The sequence below is a fragment of the Astatotilapia calliptera genome, chromosome 6 (assembly GCF_964374335.1).
Source record: "Astatotilapia calliptera chromosome 6, fAstCal68.1, whole genome shotgun sequence".
NCBI classification, from domain to species: Eukaryota; Metazoa; Chordata; class Actinopteri; order Cichliformes; family Cichlidae; genus Astatotilapia; species Astatotilapia calliptera.
Genome location: NC_137427.1, coordinates 20,025,983 through 20,045,036, shown reverse-complemented (window position 1 = coordinate 20,045,036; position 19,054 = coordinate 20,025,983). Strand labels below are relative to the sequence as shown.

Here is a 19,054-nt window from a genome sequence, read left to right as displayed (position 1 = left end):
AAAGGACCGCGCAGGCCATCGTTACCTTTTTTTTTTTTTTTACTGATCTAATGCTGCTGCACGGCAAAATGTTTGTGCCCAATTCTGGAACCACTGACGAGTTTAGCCATTGAAGGGTCTATAGCAAGAAATTAATCTACAACTGGCAGATTTTGCTCAACATGATTTTCTTTTAACTAAAATGTCCTTAACGTCTGTTAGTAATACTACATAATAATGGCTACATTGAAACATGCTAAATTAGTGGTGGTAACTTTTCATTTTCATAAAGATGGGGTTCTTAATGGTGACGCTCTCTGTGCAAAAGGTTTTGGTAGTTGTACTTTATTTTTGCAGCATGTTGTAGTTCTTATATAGTTTTTTTCCCCCTTGTGTTTTCTCCACATGCTTAGGTATCTAATTGACTATCTTAGTTGTCACATCGTCACCCATTCTTTATTTATGTCATACTGTTTTGAACTGGCAGTGTGAAGGGATCTAAACAGAATCCATCCATCCGTCCATCCATTCGCTTCCGCTTATCCTTTTCAGGGTCGCGGGGGGCGCTGGAGCCTATCCCAGCTGTCATAGGGCGTAAACAGAATCCTTAAAACCTAATCGTGATTCCAAAGCCTAACAGTGTGAAAATATTTAAACTGTAACACAGGATCTCAGATAACTTTGCAAGACCTCAGTTTAACTGGAAACTGTTATTTTAGATGGAGTAATGCCTAAGGTTTTTACCATGATGCATTAATGTGGAAGATAAGTAGGTTGAGGTGGACTTTTAATATAAAGTTATGCCTCATATTTTAGAATCTCAGTCTCAGTTACATGCCTTAATTAAAATATCTGCGCCACACCATAACCAATAAATAATGTGGAGTGAAAGTAATGGAGGTGTGAAGTAGAACTACGAGGGAACTCGAGTACATTACATTTGCACTAGAGTAACTAATACTTAAACTGTTACATTTCTGCACTAGTGCAAAGAGCAGACCACAGACTGTTAGCTGAATGCTTAATACTTCAAAGATCTCATCAACCCATTTCTGTATGTGAAAGCAATTTTGTAACTCCAATTTCAATGAAAGAGAAAAAGGTGGACATGTTCTTACTACACATTTAATCTTTGCAATACTCTTTTTCAGCCAAGAGATCACATTAGCTTTGTATCCATTTAAGATAGTAAGACCATTTCTTTAATGGGACAGCTGGGCTGACAGCATGTAAAAGGCTGTAATTCAATCGCATGAACTTCAAGCACAAAAAGAGACAATAAATGAACACCAGTGACAAATGCACATTGCATTCTCAGTTTCTTACAAAACAAATTAAATGTAGCACAGGGATCAAAACTCTTGCATACCCACTCTCCCACTTTTTTTTAGCTATACATATTTATTAGCAATGTTCCCAAGGTGCTCCAGGGTCTTTCGGTGTCCGTGGATGCAAGACTGCACCAGTAAGTCCATGCTTGCAGGCTGTTGAGGATGTGTGACAGGAAAACACTTTCAGATTGAGCCTAGGCCTTTGGCATTGAAGGATGCAAGGTCCACATTCACCAAAAAAAAAAAAAAGTCTTTACTAAATTGCTCGGACACCAGTACCCCAAAAACATTCAAGGCTCTATCCATGCTGATAAACTTTATCCCATAATAATATATAGATATATATTTATATGAACAGAAATGTAGCCACATGTCCTTTTTTTTTTTTGCCATTTTCTGCTCTTAATAGGTTTTTTGTTTGTTTTTGCTTTGTCCTTGGCATAAGGGGACCAGACAGTTGGATGTTAACGTTACCGTTTCTATGATAAACTCTCTAAAAACACAAGTTAGCTTACCTGATCCCTACCCTACCTCACCCCCATCCCAACCCCTTATTGTCCAAAACTTGAACAATCACCATTTATACAAGTCAGTTCTGAAAATACTATGGCAAGTGACAGTTTCCACCTCAATGTCATTGTGAACAACAAAGAAAAATATATATAGTTCACTCCTCGTTCGATTTGTTCAGCTTATCAAATGCAATAACTGGTCTGTTATTCTTTGTTGCATCGTACCAACATTCACGGATTTTCAATAATGTAGAAGTTGTACAAAGACATAAATACAGTAGGATACAATACAGTAAAAAATACAAAATAAAGTTGATATAGATTTTTTTCCTTAAATGATAATTTACCAGAGGCAAACCCAGAAATGGATCTTTGACACTAGACAAAAACACCCCCTGAGGTCAAATGATAAAATAATAACCACGTCTCAAAGCTAACTCCCAGATAACTCACTACTTTGTCATTTATACATAGTGTGCTATGTACAGGACTTATAGGCAAAATGTGGGGGTCCTGTGTGGCACAAAGTTAACATGTTTTATGCAAGTGCACTAGTTTGGGTTTTACTTACTAGTGAGACATTAAGCTAAGGAAAACGTGAAGGCACAATTATCTGAGGGAGAGCATACCTCAGGAATCAAACAACAGTTGTGGTGTCAAGAGTCAGATTGAAAAAAAGGAGAACCACGGGAGGAAATAAAAGTGTACAGTTTAAAGGTATGGTTCAGGGTCTTAGAAGGACGAGGCAGTGAATCAAGTTAAGGCCAAATTACTTAAGATCGTCCAATCAGAACGCTCCAACAGTAAAGACGATGTTAGACCTGACAAATCAGAGATTTGAAATACAACATTAGTTTAAAACCAGAACTCTTCTATATTTTGTCATAGCCTGGCTCGCTACACAGGAATTCTTTCCTCAAAGTTAAGTCAATTATATTAAACAAGGCTTTTTTTGCTGTTATTTCAGAAATGGTTATTATGCACAATAATGTATAAATGTATGTTACAAGAATATACATGGGCTTCAGTCTATAATATCTCAGTAAGGAGTACATCCAAGCATTCAGATTGCGGACTTTGGCTTTTAAAAGTTAGTCTACATATGCACAAATATGAAACTCACATAGAAAATGCACCATAGAAAAAATTAACATGGGAACCCCCCCCCCCAAAACAACATGGAAATGGACTAAATGGCTCACACACTGATCTGTCACACAAACTCTCTCAAAGAGAACCAAGAAAAAACAAAAAGAAATGTTTTCAAGTTTCACCTTTTCATACCCCACACATTTTATCTGCAGTCACAGATTTGTTCAGAGTTGAGAAGAGACAAGAAATACAAAAAGGACCAAAGATTCGGGTTTGGAGGGCTTTTAGGGGTAAGGTTCAAGTTTGTCATTTCTCATGTGCAAGTCAATATAAAAATGCTACTCGTACACTGCTTTTGTCGACAACACAGGTTCAGGGCAGGCCAAACCCCCTGTAGTTTGCTAAATTTTTTAAAAAGGGGCTTGGAAATTGGCAGGCCAGCTTGCTCGTCAATGCAGTTTCCACTGCACTGAATTTTCTTCTCCAGCTCTTTGCCTTCTCAGTTTATCAACTCGTGGGAAGAAGGAAGAGCAACTGTGGGAGTCTGCCATCTTGTGCCTCTTCTCTGTTATGTCTGAAGAGTCATCTCCTTTATGTACTCAGAATCGCCACTCCTCACTCTCATTCCTATGACTTCTGCTTAGATTGACTGTTCTGTTCATCTAATTACCCTCCGTATGTCTCTCACTCGCTGTCAGTCTCTAGCTCTGAGTCAGACCACTGCACTGGGCTCAGCTTCCCATTCCGCTGGGCATACTCAATGATTGCTGTGTAGCAGAAATAGTACTGATCCCAGGTCTGGATGCTGAAAGCCCTCTGTGTACGCATCCGCCGCACCGTCTGACAGACATCTACTGTGCCAACATCCTCCAGCTGGGACAGGCAGATGTCCAGTGTGCAGAATGTGCCTAAACAGCCATGAGGGATGAATATCGAGAAGTTACACTTAAAAGAACTCAATTAAAAAGGTTTTTGTTGGACACAAGACAACAGATTAAAACCTAAAAATAAATGCAAAAGTTAGGACTACAGCTCAGCAGAAGGGAAGAGGTAATTCAAGTAAAAGTCATTGTCTAAATAATACAAGGCAATACGACCTGCATACACAATACCTTACATTTGTTTACCAGATTCACATTTGGTGGGATTTTAATTTTGTATATCAACTGCATGAATTACAATTAGGAAGGCAAGGCAGTGGCACTGATATATAAAGACACAAAAGTGGCTCACACACTGGTGAGGTACTTTTAAAATAACAGGCTGAAGATTGACCAACATGTCCTCCCACTTCAGCTGGCTGCAGGGATTTCCTTTAACTTAAAGAGAAGCCTTTTACACAGTATCAGCCCTCTGAGCTAAACAGGCACTGTAAAAAAATACTTAAGTGTTATGGGACAGATGCAGATTGCTTTACTGTCTTCTGTGCTTTAAACTTAATAACCAATTTCTTGGGCTATTTAAAGGTTAGCTACCATTTATTTAAAGTGGCACCGGCTCCAGGTTCAAATAGTAAAGTAAAACTCTCAGATGAGATTACTTTAAGATGCATAAGAGCGCTATAAATCTATATTTAAAGTATTTAAATCAGATGACGACATCTTTACTAGGATGTGTGCAACTATTCAACTACACAACTAATCATCCCTAGTGTTACTAGTCGGTACCAGACGTGCTAGTAGTGTAATCTAATTGTAAACATTTGAATTGATGCCCAGTGCTGGTAAATTGCTATGTACTAAATGTTATGCAGCCATCTGCCACCAGATGGAGCATCAATATTGAGAAAGACCATAAATATGTTGCTCTAGGTCTGATCTTTTGTTAACACTCTTATTCTTTTAAAAGCAAAAGAATGAGATTGTAGATACAAGCAGCAAAAATGATCTTTAAGGGTGGATGGGCTGTCCCTTAGCGATAGGGTGACGAGTTCAGTCATTCAGGAGGGGCTCAAATTAGAGCCGCAACTCTAACTTGAAAGGTTTATTTTCAGTGTTTTTCCCTCTTCCTTGTCTATTTGGAATACAATGTTCAATGTTGATAATGTTAGGTGCTGCACAGTTAAGCAAGATATATTATTGAAGAACGGGATTAATGATGTCAATGTTTTAATGGTTATCCATTGAAGGGTTCTCAGATTTAACTTGATATCTGAGTGTTTCTTAGTTTTAGATTAGTCAATTTTTTCCCCCTTAATTGGTCGATTAAGAAATTAGCTGCCAAGAGCATCCATAGTTTTTACCTGTACGGCCAATGCCAGCACTGCAATGCACAACCACAGGGGGGCCCCCTGGAGGCCCTCTCCAGGTGGATCCCAAGGTCTGGACTGCAGCTTCCCTCCTTTGCAGAACATGTTCACGGAAGTCCAACATAGCAGAAGCACTCTTGGGCACTCCGAAGTCCGGCCAGCTGACATAGAGGTAGTGGCACACTTCCCGCCTCTCTCCAGACTAAAAGGTCAGACGGTTTCACAGGAGAGCAGATAAAGAGAGAAGATAGTCACTTCTTTCTTGTGAGTTGGCATGTTTAAGCCGTTTTGGAAAATAAGATATGGTGATTTCTACAGTTTCTACTGACAAAGCATTCTCACAATTTAAAGAAACTCTTTAGAAACTCTTAATTGACAAATGAAACTCCTATCTCAGTTTTTCATCTCAAAAGACTTAAACTGAGTTAAAGAAATGTAAACTACACGTGTGCTCTACCTGTGTGTTGTACAGTTCAAGATGGGAAAGTTTGAAGTCCTGAAACACTTGGATGTGTGTATTCCTGACCAAGAAGTATCCATGCTGTTCAGTCCTGCCCTCCTCAAGAGGCCAGTATTGTCCACATTTGACACGTCCACGCTCCACCACCCTGAGAGACACAGTAAATCCATTTTCATCTCATTCACAACACATCAATAATGTGCCATCATTTGTAAAAATCCTTACATTAAAGTTTACATCAGCAATCCAAACTGGAGTCTCACCTGGTGGTCATTACAATGATAAGTACCATCTGTTCCCAAACCATCCTCCAGAAGTCAGCAAAGGTTTTTGGCAAAGGACCTGAGGGACACAAGATGATAATAACGACACATTTTATTTTAGGCGTCTTTCAAAACACTAAAGCTCAACTTACACAGAAGAGTTTAAAAAATGGTAACCAAGGAAGTATCAATGACAGTAAAACTATTTTACAATATATAAGCTAATTAAGAACAGAGGGTTCATGTGACAGTTAAAGGTGAATATGCCAGTTTAAAGAAGAGAGTTTTGAGGGGAAATTTTAAAGTGGATTAATGCCAATATTACAGATGTCTGAGAGGGAGTTCCAGAGGCACGGTGCAGGATCTGAGAGTAGAAGAGAGGTACTGCAAAGCAAGTTTATGGAACAGCTTAAAAGGTGAGGAGCAGAATCTTGATGAATAAAAGACAAATTTAAATGTGATTTTGTCAATGAAGTTTTACTAAATGACTTATGGAGGGAGTTCTGGTTATGATATGACCACTAGCAATTGGGACCAGATAACATTTGTGGATGGACTTGATAGAGAAACAAAAAAGAAAGACGTTACAGTAATCAATGAGGAACATAAACAAGGAATGATACTGGTTGTGAGCAGAGGGAAGTTTCAAACTAAAAAGGGAACGAAAGTGAGGGAAACGGGAGGAGGAAAATTACAGGAAGTGTTAGTGATCAGCTGCTGGTAAATCTAGTCTATTTTGACATTTTAAAAATAACATCAAAGAATTACAGTAAGAGGGTGGGTAAGGATGAGGCAGCAGAGCCAGGTTATTATGTTCCTGACCATTCAGAAAAGGGTCCTTTGCTCCCTTGACCTGAGCTGATTAGTAGGGGTGCAACGATACACAAAATTCACGGTTCGGTTCGGTTCGATACTTTGGTGTCACGGTTCGATATTTTTTCGATACAAAAAAAATGTTCATGCCTTTTTAATTTGTCATTTATTAAAATTGTAAATATATATTTTAACACAAAAGTACAGTTTTTAAATTTAACCCTAACCCTTGTGCGTGTTGTTTTTTAGCTCGTCATATTGCAGCCACAGAAATTCTTTTGTCCATGAAACCATAAAGCTGCACTTTCTTTTTGCCTTATAGTCTGATTTGTCATAACTTCTCCGTTTTGTGGTAAGCTTTTCTTTGGCTGTCACTTCTTCACCCTGACCTGTCTTATTTGGCTCAGCAGAACTAAAATATATATCTGTCTGTGAAGGTTCTCAATCATCCAGGTCATCGTAGTGAAATATATATCCTGCCGCACTCACATAAGCTCAGCGATTCCCTGCGCGATCAACCTCTCACATGTTTAAGCTGCGGGAGATTTCACTTGTAATGTTTGCATAGTAAGCTAACAATTAATAAGACGATGTCAGAGGAATTGGTGCACAAATTATCATCACTCACAGATCAGTGCTGTCGCTCTCTATACACAGTTCGCCCGATTGCAAAGTGAAAGCAAAAAAACAAGCGCAAATTCAAACACGATTTCAATATGTCACATATTGACAGTGGCTCACCCAATGACATAATTACCCAGCTACATTTCTGAAAGAATGCAAAAGCATTGACATATATTTTTCCTTCCTACAATAGCCCGACAGGCAGGGCAGAGATAGCCCCGGGACGTCGGGCTAGCGATATTGCGAGCCCTGTATCTGATTGAGGAATCACTCATCTTTGGAAAAGAGAGTTTATTACAGAGAAATGTCTCTTTCCAAAATAAAAGCTATACTATCCGCTTCTTCTGGGCTATATTCTCAGCAGCATAAGGAGAATCCTGTGCTAACAGCTGTCTAAATGACTCGGCTAAAGTTTGTAGCATGCATGCTTGTTGTTTTTGTCTTTGCACTAGGATGATGTCAGCGTAAATGTGCAGTCATATTCGTTGTGTTCCCACTAGTGCTTTCAGGTTAATCTCGTTGAAATAACCTTAACGCCACAACACGGCAAATCTCCGTTAACGAGCTACCCTATACAGAGGGGCTAGACGGCCAACACATTAACGAGCTAACTGCGCTAACACACTAGCTCCCACCCATGTAATTGAGCATTGCATGGCACATCCAACATACTGTTTTACTTTAGTCCATGACTCGCTTACCTTCAGGGTCATACGCAGTGGCGGCTGGCCCATAGGGGGCGCTCGGGCTCCGCCCCCCCAAATGTGGAGGAGTAAAAATATATATTTTTAAAAAATTCATCAATGATAGTTTTACTATGTGTGTGCCCATATACAGCCAGGCGTATTTTAACATTTTCACCAGCTGACTCATTAAAGTTCAACCAACAAACGGTGTTTTTCTTCTTCTGGGGCGCTCGTCAAAGCGCCCTTGATATGCAGCGAAATAGCCTATCATTAAATGGTTGCCAGGGGAAAATAATAAATATTTGACCTATCAGCGTCGCTGAATTAAATGGTTTGGGGGCGCTTAAAATTGCGCCCCTGCAGAAAACGCGCGAAGATTTGCTGTTCTAGAATTTTACCTCAGTCAGTAGCCTAAGTGAGCTATAAGGTCAGAGAGAGACGATGGCAGCGGTATTGTTAACGGTTGAGGCACAGCCTCCCCCAAATTCGGTTAGATCGCTTCTAACCTACCCTTTTGCCAGAAGGACAATGGCAGAAAAACTGCAAGTTAAAGAGTTGGGACCTGACAAGCCCGAAATTCAACTAACCCAGGCAACGAAGGAGAAGTCAAAAGCATACAACAGGACTTTTTGTCGGAGTTGGTTCCAGCGCAAGTCGTGGCTGACAGGCTGTGGAACAGCTAATGCACTTTTTTGTTTCCCGTGCATACTGTTCAAAAGTGACAAGTGTGATTTGACGTGGACACAATCTGGACAAACCGACTTAAAGCACCTCTCCGAACGAATCAAGAAACATGAAAGCTCACGAGTTCATATGGACAACAGTGTAAAGCTAGCTGTGCTAGGGAAAACTAGCATAGCGGCGCAGCTAGATGATGGACATCGGATTGCTTTAAGAAGGCACAACGAAGAGGTAGATAAAAACCGTCATATTTTATCTAAAATCATCGATTGTATTAAGTTTTGTGGTGCTTTTGAGCTAGCAATGCGGGGACGCATTTAGCCCACCCCCCCAATCAGTTTACAGTTGTTGTTTTCAATAGTTATTTTTCATTCATTCAAAAAAAAAAAAAAAAAAAATCTGTTCATGTTCATTTTTACAAATCTATACAAATGGCCAGAATATGGTTGTTCATTTTTACAAATCTATACAAATGGCCAGAATATGGTTGTTCATTTTAAATTTAAATTAAAATTGTGTTGTTTGATGTACTCATTAACCCTTTACAGCCGATCGGAGCGGGCACGCTCTGTTTTGCGTAACTATTTTTAAATCCCGGTAGCTCTGCAACCAAGTAAGCTAGCGCAATAATTTTTTTTGCATATGAAACTGGAGGAGTTGTACTTACATCTTATGCCATCAGCTTGTCCTCGGTCACAGTTTCCTTCCACATATAGCTTTGCAAAAACTGCATAAAAATCACTTGCAGCAACAAAAACATGATATTCCAGAAACACGCTTCGCCGATCCATCAGCTGTTTGTAACACTTCCTACGTCCATCAGCGCGAACTATCACATGACCGCATGACCTGCCCGAAACCGGAAGTGACGTCATTTTGCGGAAATGTAGTTTTTCACGATCGAGGCCTTATGAGCTTGTGTTTTACTTGTTATGTGTTTTAAAAAGTTATGTTTGACTTTATGACTTTCTGTGTCGTTTCTGGGATGCTTAAGACTCATATTGCACTGCTGGAAATAGTTTATTTTGATGCATATGCTGTTATTTTGCAAATTTGCACTATAATATTTATTTTTGTTTTTCCTGCAGTATATAAAAATTGGTGTATTTCAAAAATAAAACTATGAAGACACTCAAAATAAATTTCCTGTGGTGGGAAACTAGTTTGTGTAACTTTTTTGTATTTACAGTTTTGAGGGATAAGCCTCTTAAATTTCTCTAACTAGAAATATATGTTAAAAAAACAAAAACGATTTTCAATTTTTTTGTAGTTTATTGCACTTTTTTGCAATTTATGTAATTACTATGCACCTAATGCAGACATATTATTAAAGTTTGGGCTATAATGGTTGTATTGATGTATAGCAACTTGAAATGCTCCCAAAAATGGCTCCACAGCATGTAAAAATATAATATAAGCTCTGGCGAACTTGGTTCTATGGTAGGTCTTAAAGGGTTAAATGGGTCATTTTAGTCGATATCATAAAAATTGCCCCCCCTGAGATTTTTTTCAGGAGCCGCCACTGGTCATACGTCACATGAAAACCAAAATAATTCCAAATGCCAGATCTGAATGAGGGTGGGGAGGTCCACTTCTGTCTCGCTAGCTTGCCCTGCGCTCTTCCTTCTGACCATGCTGTCTGTGTTGAGTGCTCAGTGAATCTGCGTTCGACTACTCCGCCTAGGCTGCACTCTCAAGTCTAGGCGGAGTAGTCAAATGCAGATTCACTGAGCGCTCAACACAGACAGCATCGTCAGAAGGAAAGTTGATAAAATAAATGACAAATTTTGTATTGTTCTTTTTTTTTCTCCCCTTTGGTTTTCTTTCATTCTTTCCCCCTGTCCTATCCCACAGTCATGTCTGTCCCGTTTGCAACTGAAAATAAAATAAATTCATAATTATAATAAAGGTCAATCAACTGGACCAATATGATGATCCACTTAAAATAAATCCTCTTGGCATCTTTCTTGGCCTCAAGACAACAATTCTGATGGCTATAGATCCAAACGGGACACAAAAAAAAAAAAAAAAAAAAAAAATTGAAAAAAAATTGTATTGTTCGATACATATGCGTACCGAACCGAAAGCACTGTATCGAACGGTTCAATATCGATACGAATATCGTTGCACCCCTACTGATTAGATCTGTGTACCAAGTAGATTTTTCTGTAGATAGCGTGCATCCTTCTAATGAAGAATGTGGTTATTGTACATTTCTTTGTGAACAACAAAATCCAACTCTTTTGTAGTGGTGTTCCAAGAGATAGGTTTTTTGCTACCACTTTGCATAATTCAGAAGTAAACCATGATGGGGAGAAAAACAACCTATGTTTTTAAAGCAAGAGCATCTAAAAGTCCAAGAAGACCATCGGGGGTAGGTTAAGAGTTTATGGTGGGAAGGCTGTCAATGACACCCGAAAGACTATTTAATGCCCTTAAAATGAAGTGACATGTTGAACATTTGTCTTGGATAGAGTTAAATAGCCATTAAAAGATAATCAGTCAAAAGCTATCTTAGTAAAATGTAAAGTCCAGCATGAGAACATTACCCATCCTCTTCTGCTTATCCTTATTGATATTGTATGATATTATCCATATGGAAATTTTACACTGACTACTGATAGAGACTGCTGTATTTTAATATACATACAGATAATATCCATACTAAAATCTCCCAGCAGTCAACGTGAAATTTCGCTGGGATGAATACATCTCTGACAGACAGACATACTTCCAGGTAGAAATGTAATAGCGACAGAGAGTCGGAAAGGTAAAACCACAGCTGTAGGAGCTAAGCGGCTATGTACTAAAGAACTGCTGTTGATGAAGTATGACGGACTGGGAAGTCCGAGCAAGCACAAACCATACAAACAGCTTGGCAAGTCACATTATTGGTGGTGATGAAACAGAGTACGGCTCTAGACTAAAAGAGGTGAGAAGTGGGAGCAAAGCTGGCATATGTAAAAGATAAATCTGTCAATGCGGCCAGCTGAGATTCCAAAATAATGAAAGTCAGTAAAGTGAAAGACTGATCAGTTGCAGTCAGTAGAGATCAGACAAAACAATAAAAGAATAAAGAGAGCAACAGCGATAATAGCTCATGTACTATTTATAGTATTATCCATACTGTAGTTCTTTACACAGTATGGAGAACTACAGTATTGCTCAAAAGGGTTGAGGCACTTTGGATCTTCACACTCCATTCAATCTCACAATCCCATTAGAGGCATTTGACGTACATCACGACCAGAACATAATAAACAAATATCTGAAGGAGTCATGCAGTTTTCCAGTTAAAGCACTTAGAATTACATTCATTGAAAGATAAGAGCTGTTCAAGGAATCATCTCATTATATCATAAAAATATGCAAAACTACAAGCAATAAAGAGTAAAGCAGGAACTTATGTGAACAGCTTCTCACCCTGAGTAGCGATGTAGGCGTTGCTCCTCTTGTACCCATCCATGAAACTAGCATTAATGTAATCTGATGTCTGCAAAACACAGCAGAGCGATTCACCGTTCAGTTATTTTGCCTTGGATAAGAAGATGCTACACATTACAGTTTAAAAAAAAAAAAGTGTGCATAACCTTAATTGTAGTAAATAATTCTACACTTAGACCACTGTCTAAAAAAAGAACAAAACAAACAACAACAACAACAAAAACTGAAAAAAAAAAAAAAACCCAAAACACAGATACACCTGTATTCAAAACATTTTGAATACGCAGACTGGGCCAACATTCAATGTCTTAAATTAATAAGATACTTTCAGCTGCCGATGATAAACATGAATTTCATCTCAGCTAAATGCTAATGCAATCTTCACTAATTCCCAGAGATAAACAATAATATTGTATTAGTATCGTACTTATAATTTATTGATTGAAATGTATCTACAGATGAATTATTACCTCATCCTCATCATTAGAGAGTGGGCACAGTCGCACTCGTGACTGGTCGAGGCAGAGAACATCACTGTACCTGTTCTTGACCTGATTGGACAATTTCCTGCAAAGATGAGTCTAATGTGAGGCTACATAACAAACTGAAGCTCTGGCTGATATTATACATTTAATTCAGACACACAAAATATAAGAGCTTGACAAGTCTTACTTAGAGTAGTCAAAGGTGCCTGCAGGAGGCTCCTTGCGGATCTCCTCATACTCTTGATAGATCCCTCTCTTCTTCTTCCTCTTCACATACTCCACCAGGTCATGCACCGTCATGGCTCCCTGCTCTGGCATGTGAACAGACACCTCCATGCAGTGGTTCTCATCATCAGGACCCCAAGATGAGGACAGCGGTGGGGATTTTGAGGAAGGCTGGTTGGGTGGACGAGGCTGAGATTTCTGAGGCAACGGAGGCACTCCTTCCTCCTCACCCTCCTCATACTCCTCCTCTATACCCTCACTGCCACTCACCACAGCCCCATCAGTTTTCTTTGAGAGGGGTGTATCAGGGGGAGTGTCTGATTGGGGAGGAGCTTGGCAGCCACTACCATTAATGTTAGCATTGGCGCTGGAGCCAATGACAGCCATGTTGGCTCCGCTCACTGCTGAGCCATTCCAGTGTTGGTGGTTCACTTGCGATTTGTCCACAGCAGAATTTGGACTATGTTGGTGCTGGCCTTGGCCTCGAGTCCTGCTCTCCACAACACAGTGGTTGTGTGGGTTTGCGTTGCTGTCATCATAGCAGTTAGAGTTAGCCACAGCTATCTCAGGACCTATTTGTGTATTTATATGGGCGTGGGACAGTGTTGCATCTACACTTGTGTTGCTATTCTCTAAGCTATAAGAGCGCAACAGGCTTCCCACGCAGTCATGTTCTTTTGTGTCACCCTGAACAATGTTTGTGTTTACATTAACACAGGATTGAATCCAAGCCACGTGGTTATACTGGGATGTCCCACCCAGGTGTTCAGGGAGGGAGGAAACTGGGATATGACTTGCCAACTCATGAGCTTTCACTGTGCAGACCTGGTGAGGAGAAAAACAAAAGTAAGTATTAAATAATGAACAACAAACATCTTATACATGATGCAAATTCTTGATGAAACTAAGAGACACACCCTTTCTCTCAGCTTCTCGCGTACAAAGAGGCGAAGAACCGCGAAAGGTGCTCGAAACCAAAGAGGTGAGGACACAATGAAGACACATTTTAGACGAGCTGGAAAGGCCCCCTGCAAAATGAAAATATTTTTATTATATATTATATAATATATAATTATTTTTCACTATAAAAATATAATGAAATATTAAAAAAAAAAAAAAAAAACAAGGCGAAAAGCATTTTTGAATTCCAAGATCATCAAACACAACGTGAGAAAAAAAAAAAATGCTCCTTATATTTACCTTGAGCAAATTGAGAATCTTGACACAAAGCTCATAGTCAAAATTTCCATAACTGGAGTTGGTCATGTCGTAAATAAATATGAGCCCATCCCTTTGAGTTTGAACACTATAAAGAAATGAAGATCTTTACAGTTAAAGAGCAAAATAAATGTGCTTAAAAATACACTTTTATCTATTATAATTCCTGTGTTTCATTTAGTTATTTTATATTTCTAAAGGTACTTTCAACTGATCCTTTCAACTGATCCTTTATTCAAATCAATCACTAAAGCAAGAGATTTTTATGTTGGATGCTCTTCCTGACACAACCCTCCCATTTATGTGGGCTTAAGATCGGCATATGAAATAGACTAGCTTGTGACAGACTGTGTTTATACCTCCTCCTGGTCTTCAATCAGGGACTTTTCATGTTACGCTAATGATTAACCCATTTATCGATATTTCTATCTTTATGAATTAACATCAGAGCACAGGGGACGAACTGTTGTACCAGATCAAAATAACACGATAAAGTGTCATAGGAAACTGTTTATTTATGGTTCACGCTTTACCTCTCTATGGCTTTGTCTAGCTGGTAGATGATGGCCTGGAGAACAGCTTTATGGGTGGTGAGGTCTGGTCGATGAAGTCGAGCGGTGAAGAGTGCTACAGCAGCACCTTTTGCGTCTCGGCCAGGCTGGGAAAAATATTAACAGATCACCATGTTACACCACTGCAAATCAATTTATCGAAAATAAAAACTTTACTTCATTTCTATTCATAGAAATACAAAAATAAGCTTACATGAGCCCTGTGACATGCACATACAGAAACACACAAAACTCTTTTTTAACGACCAGCACCACCTTGCATAATTTTCTGTGTATTCTTGGGTGTTAATTCAAAATGATAAGCTACAGTTCCTTTTATGTTAAGTGACTTATCATTGCTTTATCACTCACCAGGACTGTAAATTTGCCACTCAGCAGCTCAGAGCGTAGGGGCTCCTCGTCAGGGTTGATATTGATTATGCCCTCTTTGATTCTTGTGTTCTAATTTTCATACATGAAGATAGACACAGGAGAGACAGGGGAAAGTCATAAGCTTATAGATGACTTAGTATGTATACAAACACTTAACAGTATTCAGTTGTTAGTCTGTGTATTACAAAAGCCAGTTTATTAACTTGCAACTCAAGGGTTGTTTTTGGTTTTTAAACAGAACTCAATTATTCCACTAAAGTGCTAGCATGTATTAGATTAACATACATTTTTATATACACTGTATTATACAAGTATGTTCAGGGCATTGTGATTCATAGGTGTGTGAGAAGTAAAAAGCATTTAAAGACATACAAAAAAGTGCAGTATGAATGTGTTAATTAGTGAATGCTGGTTATGGTGCAAAAGCTCTCTTAGCGCTCTGCTTGAGTGCGATACAAGTACCACTCCAGTTCATTTTTTTTTAACTTTAACAGATAATAGATAACTATTTAAGCGTCAATAATTACATGTTATAACTATAATTATATTTTAATGTTTAACATTGAGAGATGTAATAACCTGTGAACTAACTTGTGGTTTTTTCCCCCCCCAACAGAAACCCTGTCATTAGATATACTTATAGGGCATTAACACTATGCATTTTAAAGATTTCCTGCATTTACAAACAAGCCTATGATTATTTTTAAGGATTATTATATTTTATATCTAAACACCACTTAAGAAATCATTACAAATTCAATGTGTGATATTTACCTGAAAAATTGGAACTATTTTGCACAAATTAAGCCCGATGGGGTTCGCGTGACGACAGAAGGTAAACAGATGTTGCTGTCACTAGTTGAAACAATGCCATACCTTGTATGCTTGGAAAAGATCGATGGCTCTGGAGACGTCAAACTTGCGGGCCATAAGAAACTTAACAGCTGTAGGTTGAGAGACGAGCCCAGCGCTGTGAGGCTGCTCCCTGCTCCGCACCTCACTCAGGAACTCCTCTACAGCCTGAAAAGACACGGGAAAAGATGGGCACACGTTAAGAAAATAAAAAAGAGAGATTGTGTGTAAAACTTTATATGGCTTTGAAAGATATCCATAAAAAACAAAAGATAATATGGGAATGATTGCTGACATGACAAGAAAAGTACACAATTTTGTCAAAGATTAAATATTGTGAAGTGTGCGCTACTGGAAGATACTATCAACAAAAGCACTCATGTGCCAAAAGACAACAGTCAGCTTGTTTGCTCCAAGTACTCTGCATCCATCCTCCAAATTTGAATGCACCAGGAGAAAAGTATAAAAATGGGGACAACAATTAACTTTTCAGCTATACACAAAGAAGCTTTATATATGTGCACAAATAAGGACAAAGAAATGTACATCCATTGTAAAGCTGATTCAAAATACCGTGTTTCTCCACCGGGTGTTTTTTGGCAAACGTAACCCATCCAAATGCTTAAGCACCTTGTCTCATAATGAAATTTGTTATTAATTGTAGCCCTAAACAAAAGAGATGCTCATCCAACATGTGGCACTATCCATGTGAAAATGTCAGTGCAGGGTTTTCTTTGTTTTGTTTAAATGGCTCGTGGGATTTTGGAGAATGACTAAACACATGAGTCTGTTACATTATTTAATAGAAATGTATGCATTTTCCCTTTTTACAAAGAAAATAATTTGATAAAAATGTCTTTATTATACTTTTTTTATGAAACCATAAGTAACAAAACTGTTTTTTCTGGTGTTTTTACTGCCTCTGTATATATCTTTTTCCTATGCAGAAAATAGATGAATTATAACAAATAACTATATAATTGATGCATACTGGAAATTAACCAGAATGCAGACTTTCATTTTTTCTAATCCAAGACTAATATTTGGAAAATGTGTGCATTTCCTGGCACAGTCTTAATTATATGCCAAAAAGATGCAAGGTCTTGACTGGCAAAAAATATACTTATATACAAAGTATTAACACATCAAGAGAATTATCACTGTGGGCCTAAATTTTTAAGTGGGACAAAAACTATTGAAAAACTCATTATTTAGGGGGCATATTTAAATTACATGACCACATAATTAATCTAGTACCCAATAACGGTACATCAACACCAGGATGATCGCTTTCCCTTGGTTGAGATGTAATCCAAGACGACAAACACGAGCAGCCAAAATCTACAAACGTTAGTGGTGCGGGCAGTTAGTTGACAGACGTTACTGTGTGCGCGAAAGTGATTAGCTATCAACAGATAAGATCTGCAAATCTGGGGAGCATCCAAAGTATGCCCTTTAACTTTGCTCAATGATCCGTTAACCTTGTCATAAGTAGATGAAGATCAGGCCAGAAGCTGTAATATAATGCTGTAATCAGAAACGCAGAATGACATTTCATGTTTGTCATTTATCTCAGGCCCACCCCTTTTACTAGAAAGTGATTGCAACAACAATGCTACGAACCGGAGGATCATTTCTATGAATTGTCCACAGTAAATCCGTTAGACGAGATATTGCTAGTTCGTTGGCTCGTAGCAAAACACTCGTCCAAAGTCGCGGTTTTGGTCATTTTTAACCGTGTCATGGTATAAAATGACAATAAATAATAAAGACAACAATCGATTTATCTTTTTTAACCTTAATGCTCAGCCCGAAATCATTTATAAAGACTGGTAAGACTGCAGTCTAGGAAATTCCCTGCAAGTCAACAATAGCCACTGCCATTAGCTAGCGGCTAGGTTGCATGTGGTAGCTGGACGGCTAACGAAAGCCATTAAGTGACTACAAGCTCTATGAGTAGGGCCAACTGTAAAGAATTGTGGGTCGCTGGTTAATTTACTTTAGACTCATGAACATATCGATGTGGTCCGCATAATGCCTAGTTATCAGGAAGTGAGCATTCAAGGCAGACTGCCGGTAAAATGATACCTTCCACTACTAGCAAACGCCATCGCGCTAACACACATGCTAACTACTGTCAGTCACACCGGAGTCGGTCGACAGGAGGCTTGTGAACGGGCCGGGGCTGTTTACTACACCGCCCCGTTCCCAGAAATAACCGCACGACAGAATCTGATTTTTTTAAAAACCTCCTTTAGAGAAGAAACTGAGGGTGGCGACTGTACACAATGACTACTACAAGAAAACGAAAAAGGAAAAAAAAAATCACGAAGAGACTCTTACCAGCTGCTCCTGAGTTGTCAGGGCTTCCGCCATGTTGAAGCCTCCGCAACGTCGCAGCGGGCGCGCCCACTAGCCGCTCGCTCACGCCATGCAGCCAGAGATAGACTTCTAAGCCCCGCCCACATCCCCCCCAGCTCAAACCGCTGGCGTTTCATTAACTGAATAACATGGTAGTGTTTTCCCCATGCTGCATCTTCCTTTTGCTGTCCAGTAACTCTAGAGCACAGTGTTCCAAACACAGTCAGTAAAAATAACTATAGACTATATTAAAGCAGAATAGTTAACATACAGGGAAATTTTTATGAGCCTAGAGGGAGAAAATCTGAACAGAGATGTAAAACAAAATCCAAGTGCAAGTAATTTTAGCATGTATGGGATAATCATTGTTTCTATGATACAGTCATACATAGACTCGCCAATCAGCCACAAATGGTCTCTAAATCGTATGATATCTATCTCCTGCAATTTTTCACAAAGCAAATATTCACATTGAGCAATTTTTGCACAGAGGAAAATACACATTTTTCTTCATAACCATGACAAACATAACCGTGACTCTATATATGAGTTGTAAACAGTTCAGAGGATCTCGGCACTACTTCCTAAGTATTTCTCTGAACCACGGAAATAGCTCCTCCCAGAATTTCATATGCACTTACGGGAAAGAAAGAAGACTTGAGTAAAGGCCTATGCTATGACTGACAGATTTCACTTTCGTGGCAAACAGAGTAGATCATACTCATCTTAAGTTCGGAATTGAATATTCAGCTTTAAACATTATAAATGTTTACTGTCATATTTGGTCTATATTTTATTCCTCCCCGCTGAATAGGCAGACTTACTTTCACTGTAAC

General features: G+C 38.9%; 1 protein-coding gene across 1 annotated transcript; it reads right to left on the bottom strand.

Annotated features, from left to right (window-relative positions):
- Positions 1–1,088: 1,088 nt before the first annotated feature.
- Positions 1,089–18,417, bottom strand: ptpn9b (protein tyrosine phosphatase non-receptor type 9b). The gene is made up of 13 exons (XM_026170914.2): positions 18,201–18,417; positions 15,882–16,025; positions 14,985–15,074; positions 14,595–14,719; positions 14,044–14,149; positions 13,761–13,871; positions 12,806–13,668; positions 12,604–12,700; positions 12,113–12,182; positions 5,886–5,964; positions 5,620–5,770; positions 5,157–5,364; positions 1,089–3,822 (listed from the first exon to the last, which is right to left on the bottom strand). The coding sequence occupies exons 1-13, from the start codon at positions 18,231–18,233 to the stop codon at positions 3,599–3,601; spliced, it is 2,301 nt and encodes a 766-aa protein (XP_026026699.1). The 5' UTR covers positions 18,234–18,417; the 3' UTR covers positions 1,089–3,598.
- Between the last annotated feature and the right edge of the window lie 637 nt (positions 18,418–19,054).

Coding starts and splice junctions, on each gene's coding strand:
- ptpn9b (XM_026170914.2), bottom strand. CDS start 18,233: ATGGCGGAAGCCCTGACAACTCAGGAGCAGCTG. Junction 16,026..18,200: donor TGACAACTCAGGAGCAGCTG/GTAAGAGTCTCT, acceptor GTGTCTTTTCAG/GCTGTAGAGGAGTTCCTGAG. Junction 5,771..5,885: donor ATCATTGTAATGACCACCAG/GTGAGACTCCAG, acceptor TGTGTCTCTCAG/GGTGGTGGAGCGTGGACGTG.